Here is a 12,353-nt window from a genome sequence, read left to right as displayed (position 1 = left end):
AACCTCCAGTAAGAGAGGGCATCAGGGTTTTCCTGATGAATCAAAACATGCTGCAACATCTGCTTTACAGTTATTCACTCTTCCATCTTAGATATAATTAACTTTATTTTCCCAAAGGCCCATTGAAGCAATACAGACTAAGCCTGATTCCAGCACTCTTAGTGTTGTTCTGGACACTCCGCTGACTCACAAGTATGAAAAAAGGGAGGGTTTTGGTTTAAATGGAAGAGTACATTGTAAGTATGCATCTGAGGGAGTCAAGCTTAAACTATGTCCACACACAGAGCAGATTTGATATGAATAATATTTACAAGAACTGCTGAAGAAAATGCAGATGTCAGCACTAGGGAGTGTTAGCAAGGAGAAAGCACATTAATGAAGGCACCTGAGTAGCTAATCAGAGCTGAAATGTACAGGAAAAAGAGAAACCTGTGGTCTTCCATGGCCTATGTTATGCAAAATTCAGACTAATATTCTTTTGTGGCTTTAAGGCTTTTGATGATGGATTTCTTTAGAATTGCAGAGTGGGTAAATCAGAAATTACTTATGCAAATGGGTGCTTGGATACTCAGGTGTCTGAATCTGGATGTAGATGTTAAAGTTATAAGCAACAATGCGTATCAACCAGGACCATAAATATTCCAGAGCCAAAAAATTTGTAAGTAAAGGAGATGTCGTGGTTCCAGGCAATGAATTTGCTATTTCACATCAGGTGTTTTGCTTTTTGTTTTCTTCTGAGGCTGGGGTTTTTTTGGTTCAATGACTTATTTTCCTCTCTTCCCATTTGTCTTCACCAGCAAATTGTGTTCTCCAGTAAAACACCGTTTGTGACAAGAGACCTCCTGGATAAGCTATCCAGGCAGATCCTCGTGATGGAGAATATTGCGGAGATCAGCACTGAGAACTTGGGAAACATCACCTCTCTTACTGATGGTAAGAGAGAGTTTAGGGGGTTTCCTTCTGAAAAGAGTTTGGGCATGCATGCCTGCTGAATTAGTCACTGTGCAGAGCTCACCATCACTGCAGAGCTGCCACTCTAGGAAGGGCAGACTCAGGGTTACCAGTAGATGTAGCAGTCACCACAGCCAGGCAGGTGCCATCTACATGTGTCTTCAACACTGGTATCTGGAAATAAGCAGGTGAGAAGAGAAAGGACTTCTTATCCTGCTTGATGTGCAGAGGATGGATAGATGTCATTGGTGGGATGGGGATGTTGCCACCTCTGAAAAGCCAAATTCCTCCACCTTTCTTTCCTGAGGAAAGGCAGGATCTGCATTACACTATCGGAGGTGACTCCTTGAAAATTTTCATTTTTAGTCATCTCTATGTTGAATTATTTAGTTATTTGTCTTGTTGTTGCATCTATTTTAATACTTGGAAGAGTATAGTTATTCACCCTCGTGAGCACTTTGGCAGGGTAGGTAAATACAACGTGGTGTATTTACTTTATCAGAAAACTGAGACAAAATTGAGTGATTTACACAAGGCCACAGAGCAGTGCTAGAACAGGGATCAATCTTGTGCAGACCATTTGCAGTATTCCCCTAATATTTTGTGGTATTTAAAAAGATGGGACATCAGTGCCAAGAACTGGTTCGGGAATAAATTTTCTCATATGTACCATGGGAAAGAGAAAAAACGTGTTCCAAACCTGAGGTGGGCACACAGTCATGCTCTGTGAAGGTAATGGCACGGGCTGACCCAGCAAACAGTAACTGTCCATCAGTGGGCTAGGGTGAGATTTCTTCCACTCTTACCATCTTTTCTCTTCTGGAAGTCAATGCTTTCAGCGTGGCTTTGTTTTATCATTAATTTTGTCTTCTCCTCCAGCAATTCCAGAGTTCCACAAGAAACTGTCACTGCTGGCTTTCTGGATGAAGTGTACTGGCCCTTCAGGAGTGTATCACACATCTGCAGACAAGATGATGAAGCAGTTAGATATCAATTTTGCCACCACTGTGAATGAGGAGTGTCCAGGACTTGCAGAAACAGGTATTAACTGCTGAAAAAAATTGTATCACTCATCAAAAAGGGGAATAGTTGTGTACTGGACTTTATTCAATCTCCATTGTTTTGTTTTCCAACCCCTTGGAGGTCTGTTTGGTCACAGCTCCGAGATCTCATTTGAAAACTAGTGCTACAACTCTTGAAACAGTTTTGGCCCAAAATAATCAGATCGTAATAGGAGAAAAAGGCAGAAACAGAAAAGTAAATACTGTTTTAAGGTTTATGACCTAGTCAGAAAGTAAGTCCATTCACAAATACAAGTTTGTAAGTGATTCAGTGAAGTAGGAATCCTCACATTTAAATTTTTTGTGTATACATAATGTCCATGCCCCATTACAGTGCACTAGGATGAAATTAATCCACATTCAAGTGAGTTTGTCTGAGCACAGGTTTCTATCTGGAGTGGGATGTACTACATCTCAAACTCCAGCTACACTGACTAGCTCTCCTTTGGACAGAATGGGCATATAGGCTGACCTGCTCAGGTGTGGGCACCTGCATTGCAGATGCCTACCCAGGGCAGTGTTCTCCTTCCTGCTCCATGCTCCAGCTCTCACAGACAGTGCCTCAGACTTGCTTTCTGTATGCCATATGCTCACGTAGGAACAAAAAAACCAGCAAAGCCAAATCCTACCTCTGTGCACATCTCCCACCTCAGTGGCATTGCAGAAATGTTACTGGTAGTGCAGGTGGATAGGTATTTAGTGATTCAGGATATCGTTTGGGTAGAAATGATGTTGTATGGATTGGATAGAAAGCTGCACTAGCCACCCATAAACTGGCAGAGGTTCATCCTTACAAAGATATCCTCTGGTTATGAAACCTAGACAGGGAGAACGTCTGTCTAGCTTCTCACCTAACCACAGCTGTGGTTAGAAACATTGGGAAGTATCTGTATTTGCAGATACGGTTCTTTCTTTCTGGCTTTGAAGTGTATTGTGGCATTTTGCCAGCAGCTTTTGCTCCTACTAACCTGACCCTTTGTCCATGGCTGCCTGCAGTCTTCAGGATCCTGGTGTCTCAGATCCTGGACCGGACGGAACCTGTCCTCTACTCCAGCATGTCCTCTGAGATCATTACCGTCTTTCAGTATTACAACTATTTTGCCTGCCACAGTGTTAATGACCTTGGAAGCTATTTACTACAGCTTGCAAAAGAAGGTAGGGTATATAAATTCTGCTGGCTAACTGGGGAGTACATCTGTATTCTTCTGAGCTCATCACAAAGCAGTTCAGCTGTGAGACTGATTTTACAAAAGAAGGAGGAAAAGGCAGAAAGGCACCAAGAAGTGCCCTGGCTACTAAGTGTGAATGCACCTGAATGGTTGTACATGTCAAGGGAAAGGAGCTGATGCAGATAGACCCTCAGTCATTTCTATTTTCATATTCAAATGGAAAAATACTATGTTGAAAGCATTGGTTTTTAGGAAATGGTTAATGGTGGTGGTCTGGGAAGTTTTCTGTGCCCACAGCTTGGATGATGTTTTGGTCTTTCACCATCTGTTATGGAGACACCTTCTGAAATGCTGAGCAATTCTCAGGAGCCAGGGGATCATAGCACCTCAGTGTTTTGCAGGCTCTGCCACCAAGAGCTAAAGAGAGAAGCAGACGCTCCACAAAGTGTGCTAGACTGCAGCCCCTAGCAAGCCAAGTTTTCTTCTCTATTTAAGAGAGAGTTTGAGGAACCTTGACTAGTTTTCCTTTTTATTTGGGCACACTGTGGAGCTTTTGCTCAAAAACATGGAAGGAACAAGCTCTTGGTGGCAGACATCAATATCCCTAGGAAAAGCTCTCACAAACATGCTCTGGAAGTCAATACACTGACAAGGATATTAAGTTTCACTTGTTACAGAGAGAATTTACATCTTCCAGGAGAAAGTAGTGAAGATTTGACAGGCAAACTCTTAGCTCTGGGTAGATGTAAGTGCTGCACTGTCCCACAGAGCTCATCTACTCATCTCCTCCTCCTCTGATCATCTGAGAAACCAGCCCAACTTAAAGCCCAGACAATTCCCTATGCAGACACACTGCAATGTTACAGTTGATCAGATGGGGATTTTTTTCATGTCTTTTGTGTGTATAGTGTAAATTGAGGATTGCTAGTGAGAAAAGAAGCAATCAAAAATACTGAGAGGATAAAGTAACAAGGACCTTTCTCTTGCATTTCTAGCATCTGTGGTTCAGGTGCTGCAGTCAGTGAAAGATGGAAAACTGCAGCAAAATGTGTCCAAAATAAACTCCAATAACCTTCCACCACAGCAGGAAGTTTTGAGAGCTTTGGCTTTACTTCTCAATGAAAATAAAAATGAAGTCAGTGAGACTGTGGCATCACTTCTGACAGCAACTGCAGAAAACAGGCATTTCAGGGAGAAGGTAAGTGGCAGAAAATCTCCTGTTGCATGAGAGACCTGTATCATCATGACTTTTTTCCTACCTCTGTGTCTCAAATATCTATGCATATAAAATAACTGCTCAAAACTTGATTTAAACTGATCCAGAGGGATATCCTCTCTAATTTTTCTGCAAATATGCAGGTCTGTTTCTGTCTTTGTGCCAGTCTGCTTCTGCCTGTCATTACACTAAACAGGTACTAACCAAAACTGCAAATACTTACTGAGTGCTGTGCTCTCCAGCTATCTTCCTCACTTCAGCATTTCTGCTGCCCTGTCTCAGACTTGGCTTCAGTCCAAGGCTTCAAGGTAACAGTTTCCAGCACCATCAACATGCAAAGACGTAGGTCTCAGATTTTTATTTTTTTCTCCCAAAGGAGGCTGCCATCTGTGGGACTTACCACCATTTGTGGAGGGGCTGGATTGCCTTGGGCAAATGCAGCTCAGCTGTGAGATCTAAGATTTGAGTCTATCACAGATACCAAAAATAACAAGCAGGGCCAGGTTAAACAAAGAAATTAGATAGAAGGGAGAAGAGGAGTAAGAAGAAATTAGGGGTTGGCTTCTGCCCCTTCATGGCAGATCTTTCCCTACTATCCTTGTTCTCTGTCAGGAAAGAGCGAAAGAAAAGGCAGTTGGAAGAGAAAGAGTAGAAGGAGTAGAAGAGGAAGACTAGAAGGAAGGCAGAAGGAGGAGAAAAAGGAGCTCAATTTTTACTTCTACTTTGCTCTGTCAATCTAGTCCCCTCTTTGCCTGCCCTCCCTCTTCATCTTCCTTTTTTGCAGCCTCTTAGTATCTCATACCAGCCTTCTCCATCCCCAGCTTCATGGAGGCAGCATCGCAGGGAAAATATAACCACCTCCTAGAAAAGGCATGGGTAGCTGATACCTGGTTCACTGCCTGCAGGAAGGACCACCACATGCCTTCTATGAGGGTATTGTGCAGCTTTATGCTACAGATGAGTTCACTGCACAGCCGACTGCCGCTGAGATTTGCTGCTCAGCAGTAGCTACTAATTTCTGGGGCTAAGCAGTACACTGGTCTAGCAGCTCATGTTAAACTTGTAATCATTATTTTAAGGCTCCCTGGGGTACATCTGGACCTGTTCATTACTATCCCTATGTTAGAGAGATCATCTCAACAGTCAGCTCTAGACTCCTAGGCCCATGTAAAGCTCTTTGGCGATATATGGTGAAAGGCCTTCAAGAGTGACAGATCGAGCATCTCACTTTAACATGAACTTTTCCTCACCAAAAGCTGGCCTGAGACTACTAAGCTGTGACTACTGGCCTGGTCTGAATCTGCTGGAGGGAATTATCCCACCCTGTTTACTGTAGCAGGGACTGTCCCCCTCCATCTCACATACTCATTGTCAGGGAGGCAGGCTGCAATTGCTCGCCTTTTAGTAGGGTAAGAATACCTCCATGCTCCATCCTTCTGCTCCACAGAGGCACAGACATTCTCATTGGTATTCTCCTTTATCTGATTTCAGGCCTTGATTTATTACTGTGAAGCACTAACGCAGCCCAACCTCCAGCTGCAGAAAGCAGCTTGCTTGGCTCTAAGATACCTCAAGGTAAGAGACAAGGAATTCACTGTGGCACTTGGCTTTACTTTAAAGAAAGGACATTTGATAGGTACAAACATCAAAATAGAAATTGCAATAACAGCAGCAGTAGTGTTTCTGGTTCGCATTGCTGCGCTCCATCTTTCTCAGATACCATGCTGTTTGGGAATGGTTTAGAAGCTTCGTTGCACAAACACCTGGGCTCTGTGACAATGGCCGAGTTTATCTTTCACATACCATCTTTTCCTCCCTCTCATATTGACTTCAGGAGACTTAGTTCCACATCACAGAGAAAAAAATATTCATCCGTAGAGTACTGAGAAAGACAAAAAACATCCTTTCCCTGGATAAAATTATAATGTAGGTGGATTGCAATAGCAGAAGAGAGAGACAGGTCACAGCTTGTTTTATGACAAATAACTGGTACATCTGGGCACTACAGCTTCAGCTAGCATCTGGTACTATCTTTGCACTCCAGCCTAAAATGCACTTTTGTTTTGGCTGTATAGAGCCATGGGAAACAGTAGCCACCTATGCCTGACTGGTACGGGACACTGGGGCAAAAAATGGGTTCCATGAGTGGACTGAGTATTTCTCCCTCTAATCTGTCCCCTGGAGAAGACAGCTCCAAAATGTAACTTCATCCCAGTTACAACTGATGCCATCCAATACATAATCCGGTATTGTTTAAATATATGATAAAACTTTTCCCTTAAATGAGATGCTGGCAGGCATCCCTGAGAGGCAATGGTGAGGGAAATTACACGTCTGCTGCATGCAGGTTGCAGTGGGGTTTTTGATCATTCAGGAAAAGTCAAGAATAGAAATCAGTGGTGGGAACTGGAGCTAGACACTTTTTAACTTGAGCGGTGTGGCTCCAATGCATCTTAAACAGTGAGAATGGCAACTGCCGTGGAAAAAAAAGCTACTGAGGGGAAGCATCATCATTTGCCCTTCCTTTCACTCATCTCTCTTCTTGTTGTATTAAATAGCCTGCCAGAGACACTATGACAGCTGCTCTCCCCAAAGACCTGACATTTTTGTAGCAGAGAACAGGATTATTCCTTGCTTTCTACCCAAAATAGCAAAGGCAAGGCAAAAGTGTGGAAATGTTGGTGAGCACAGGTGTTGGTGAGGAGCCTGCACTGAAGTGACTGGGCTGGCCAGCCAACATGTCCCTGTAGACAGCTGGGATGGCAAGAGCAGCCTTCTCAGACCTACCAGGTTTGACATGTTCTATGTGAAACTCATTCCCTAGATCCCTGTCTCCTGTTTGTCTCCTTGCTACACCCTTGCCTTGGCAGTTTTATGGCCTTGGCCCAAAGCCCATCACCCATCCCACAGTCAGAAGCTGCAGAACAGAGCTGGTCAGCCAGGATTATATATGTAGTGCATAGGGAAGAAAAATTAGAAAGGCTCCACATTGACAGCAGAAAATACACCCTTCTCCAAATGCTTCCCCTCATGGAAACCCCATTACTTGTGTCTCCACCAAGGCCCCCTTCCCATGGAGTAGGAAGGGCAATGCAGAGGATGGTTATTATTTCCATGTGCGGCTGTGAAAAAAACCTGGAGTGTACTCTGTGGTGCTAATGTGGTTCTTTTTGCACTTTCCAGGCTACTGAGAGCATTAAAATGCTGGTCACGCTCTGCCAGTCTGACAATGAAGAGATCAGAAAAGTGGCGTCTGAAACCCTGCTCTCCCTTGGTGAGTTGCCTGGTTTGCAGCAGTATTTAATTTCATTTTTTAACAGAGCAACATGTAAGACACCTGAGTTATGCAAATGTGATACTCTAAATTGAAACTAAACTTTACACAGAGACTCGAACAAGTTAGAAAATATAAATTTTTAAAAATCATTCATTTTGAAAACAAAGCAAAAAGACAGAAATTGAATTGTGTGAGTCTGGAGGCGGAAGTAGAAAAGGAAGACTAGCAAAGGAGAAGTTGAGAAACAGAAAAAAATTGATAATGAATTTGAAAACATAACAGCCTTGAGGAGTTAAGACCAGCATACTGCCTGCTGTGTCTTATACACCCTTCTTTTGGGGATCCCCTCCTATCACCCCTGTAGTGCCATAGTCATACTCTCATGTGCCATTAGCACTATGAATTGTTCATTTAATCTAAATTATTTTATATGTTTGTTTGGACAGACCCTAGTCTGCAAGTCCTCCTTCACGTAGTATCTCAAGCACCTTGTGCTGACCCTCATTTGTCTTTGAGACAACAGAACACCCTGTTCATTAACCTGTACTTTAGCTGTATTATCAGTATGTGACTGCAAGTGTGGCTGCACAGTTCCAGAGCACCAGTACTTCGGTGGCACAGAAAAATTGTATTTTTCTGGCCTTTAGGCTAGGTATGAATTTCTATTCCATGGGGGGTGCATCCATGTGTGATTATAGTTATGCAAACTCAAATATACTCTCTTTCATTCACCAGTTCAGCAGAAATTCACTCTGCTGTTGGACACATTATTGCTCAGGTTATAAAACAACTGGCCCAGGGACACTTCTTTTGAAATCTCTGAGAGATTGTTCTGTCATTCTTCTAGACAACATACAGAGACCATTTTGGTTCCTAATGGCTAATTCAACAAGACTCAAAGCTATCTTCATGAAGATGCATATAGATGACAGTACCTAAAAGAAAAGGGTTTGAGAGATACAAACATTTAGCAAATATACTGTTTCCTCTTTTTCAGCAGTATATAAGTAAAGATGAGGATAGACTCACTTCTTTAAAGTGCCAGGAAGTGAGAAGTGGATAAACTTTTGTTATGGTCCAGTAAATAATGTTACTAGAAATGCCTCTGCCTGAACTAAGGTGCAAATGAGACCATATGCCAAAGCCAATAGTATGGATTTTATTTAATAGTAGATGTGAGGCAGAGAGAGAGAAAGAAATAAAAAAAAGGAAAGGGGGGGAAGAAAGAGAGTGAGAGATTAAAATAGAAAACGTATCACCACTCTGTGAACCAGGTGGCTTCTCGTGGGCCTACTTCTAGTCTTCTTGGTGGTGAGGGTCCTGCAAAGCACAGTGTCCAATGGATTAATATACGTTCAGGAAATGCCCAGGCACCTCCCCTGGTGGGGGGAAGCTTTGCACTTTCTTGCGACAGGCTCTGGATTTGTTGCCTCACTTGGATCACCTGCAGTCCTCTGGTGGTAGAAGGCCCCAGGAATGAGTCTGGGGGGCGCTTTGAGGGTCTTTGATGGTTTATGACCCTTCTCAGCTGCCTCTCACGTGAATGTCCTGTGTGTACGTGGTCTTTCTGGTGGTGGGGGGGTGGTTTACTCTGTTTAGTGTGGAGAGATTTTGCCATTACACACCCAAAACCCTTCTCCTCCACCACCTCATAAGCCTTGTTTACTTCTCTTCAGGCCTGAGATAATTAGACAATAGTCTTTTCTCAAGTTCCCTACAGTCCAAATTCCAGTCAGGAGGCATATTCAGAGGGTGGGGATGGGGGAGGGTAGGCTTCTTGCAGTTTGACAAAAAGGCTTTTTATAATTTTGACAATGTTTAAAACATGAACATTTCAGTCCCTCACAGCTTTGTATTGTCCAAGGTAGAAGTGGATAAATATCACCTGCCTCAAGTATATCATAACTGAGTTGACACAAATACCTTAGGTCATTCAGTAAGACAAGTGTACAGATACTGTCTTCTAATCATACAAGCCACATGTTCTGCTGTTTTGCTTTAGACAACCAAGCAAATTACGTGAGAAAATAAAAAAAATTAAAATTGAACAATCAGAGCATGTTTAATTTTCCAAGTAATTTCTGAAATTGCTTTCAACAAGATAAATTTTAAGAAGGGCAAGAAGTTACTGGCAAATCACTACTTTCTAACAGCAGAAAACTCAGTATTTAAAATGTTATAGGGCAATGAAGTAACACATTATTATGCTTTAACATTTTGCATTCAGGTGAAGATGGGAGACTGGCATATGAACAGCTGGACAAATTTCCCAGGGAATTTGTTAAAGTTGGAAACCGCCGTGGAACTGAAGCTGCCACAGCTTTTTAGATGGAAAAGAACTTGCTTATATTCAACAGGCATTAAAGTAGGATGGAGCTGCACTTCAGTGTGGGGAGCAGGAGGAAAACTTTGAAGTATTCTAAAAGTGTTCCCAAACGTAGCAATTTACAGACTTCTTAAGGAAAAGCAAAATCTAAAATCCAGCTTAAGGGTTCCTATTGGCTCCTCATCGCAGCTCATGATGGAACAGTTGGATGCTGAGGAAAAATACCTTCTTGACTGATTCATAACAAATAATGTAATTGCAGTTATTCAGCCTCAACAAACTTCTGCAAGGTTTTTAGAATTTGGCATCTTCATATATTTTCCTATTATATTTACTTCCTTGAAGTTGTTGTGAAAGCCTGAGACATGTGATACCATATTAACAAGGACAATCAAGAGGCCACATGAGCAGGACTGCAAAGCAGCTTCCCCTTCAAGAGTGTCCCCAGCAACACTCCAGTGGCAGGAAATGCTGCTCAGCTTTCTCAGTTACATCTCAGTACTGAAATAGAGAGCAAGTTTCTTCAAGTTTTGCCTCCACAAACAGCATGATGTAAACCCTGGGAGGTGTCACTTTGGTGACTCATTTTAAATGCCTCCACTGGTCTTTTATTCCCTTTTTCTTGCCCTCCAGCAACAAACCATCATTAATCCAGAGATTTGTGAGGGGGAACCAAACAATCACGTAGGTTTCTAAAAATTAAATGAAAAGGTAAAGTGCATTTATTTATTCTGAGAAGGAGTGAATACAGCTAATTGCACGAGTTCCCCAAGCCGTTTTGTCCTGTAAGTTGCAGGCAGGATTGGATTTCATACACTCTAATTAGTGGATCATAGTTTCTATAGAGTGATTTCAATATAAAGAACTAGAACAAACTGAAGTGGACCTGGGAGGCAGTAATAAACAGAGGGAGAAGTGAATGCATCTCTCCTCCCTGCACTGCAAGGATGAAAGGCAGTGAGTGTTTCAAACTGTTGATTACAAGCCTTAAGTTAACAGAGGAGGTGAATAGAATTTAACAGAAGAGTGTTCCTGTACTGTGTTCATTATGCATGAAATGCTATTTAGATGTCAATTGAAGTATCCAAATTTGCATAGACGACATAGAAAATATTGCAAACAATTCACATGAAAAGGAAACCTTGTGAGCCAAACACATTGGCAGGCAGGGGTCATTTTTGTTTTGGTTTGTTTACTGTGAATGTTACAAAAATGTACATATCTGTATATTTATAAATATATATATTCTTCCTTTAATTAAAGAAGTACATTTTGTACAGTGCAAAATGCTTACTTGTTTACTGAGCAATATAAACTCTTTTTGCAGAAGGTGAAATAGCCATGTTATGGTTTTTATATCACACTTGTCCCATCAGTTGAATCCCTTCAACATGTCTTTTTGTATCAACTTCTGCTTTTTTTTTTTTAAATTTTTTCTTTTAGTTTTGTGGCATTTGTACTCACCATATTTCCTATCACATTTAAGTTATAATAAAGATTATTTTTTAATTACTAAGCACATCAGTCCATATGTATAGTCACTCTTTCCATAAGCAGCCTCTCCACTGTCACACTCATAGTTTAAGTTCAGAGCATTCAAGATACTTATCAAAAAAGGTTCCACAGGGTCTAGCAGAAAATATGCTGAAGAGGCTCCAGGATTGTTACCAAACTTCTGCTGATTACTCTTCCCTTTTGTGAAGACAGACTCTCAGACAGAAGACGTTCCTTGTCCTCTGACAAACATCGAGGTTTACGGCACACACCTCAGGGAACGCAGAACTGCAACTGCGTATGGAGCACAGAGCCAAAGCTGCAGAGAGCATGGGGCAGCTCACATATAGAGGTACCATGGCAAAAGGAGTTTACATCTCATTTCATTGTAGTTTAAAGCCACTCTTGGGGAAGTTCAGTAGCCTAAAGCTGATATCCTACACCGTCATGACTATTAAAAACCATGGATACAGCTCATAAGAACCAGATAGGAAGGAGAAAATCCTGCTCTCAATAAAGTCACTAAGGGGATCCACAGGAATTTTAGTAGGACAAGGTTGAACGTGGGATACAGATGTATAGAGGCTAAATTTCACTTTGGGCATTAATACTGTTTTAGGAAGCTAAATAAAACTATCATCTTCTAACATGATTCATTACAACCTTGAAAAAGTTAACAGACCTTAAAACTTCCAAAACCTGACGGCAAATAAAAAGGAACAAACCATGTATTTGTCTAATAACATGTATGTTTTTATGCTCAGAGCTGACAACGCTGCCTTTTCCTAGCACATTAATGCAAGAGCTCTCCTTTGTGGAGCAGGAAAAATCAGATGCATAGAGGTGATTGTCACAAGAT

At 41.8% G+C, this 12,353-nt stretch overlaps 1 protein-coding gene across 1 annotated transcript in view; it reads left to right on the top strand.

Annotated features, from left to right (window-relative positions):
• Positions 1–11,521, top strand: part of RIPOR2 (RHO family interacting cell polarization regulator 2) — a 68,673-nt gene extending 57,152 nt beyond the window's left edge. The window contains exons 16-22 of the mRNA XM_027678723.1: positions 798–933; positions 1,831–1,992; positions 3,009–3,167; positions 4,177–4,379; positions 5,889–5,972; positions 7,581–7,671; positions 9,902–11,521. Of these exons, the coding sequence (XP_027534524.1) occupies positions 798–933; positions 1,831–1,992; positions 3,009–3,167; positions 4,177–4,379; positions 5,889–5,972; positions 7,581–7,671; positions 9,902–10,002 (936 nt within the window). The 3' untranslated portion in view covers positions 10,003–11,521. The remainder of the gene's footprint in view (positions 1–797; positions 934–1,830; positions 1,993–3,008; positions 3,168–4,176; positions 4,380–5,888; positions 5,973–7,580; positions 7,672–9,901) is intronic.
• The last annotated feature ends 832 nt before the right edge of the window (positions 11,522–12,353 follow it).

The sequence above is a fragment of the Neopelma chrysocephalum genome, unplaced genomic scaffold (assembly GCF_003984885.1).
Source record: "Neopelma chrysocephalum unplaced genomic scaffold, ASM398488v2 Primary Assembly neopelma1_22b, whole genome shotgun sequence".
In the NCBI taxonomy this organism is placed as follows: Eukaryota; Metazoa; Chordata; class Aves; order Passeriformes; family Pipridae; genus Neopelma; species Neopelma chrysocephalum.
The sequence above is the reverse complement of the archived record's forward strand: the minus strand, read 5'-3'. Positions and strand labels throughout refer to the sequence as shown.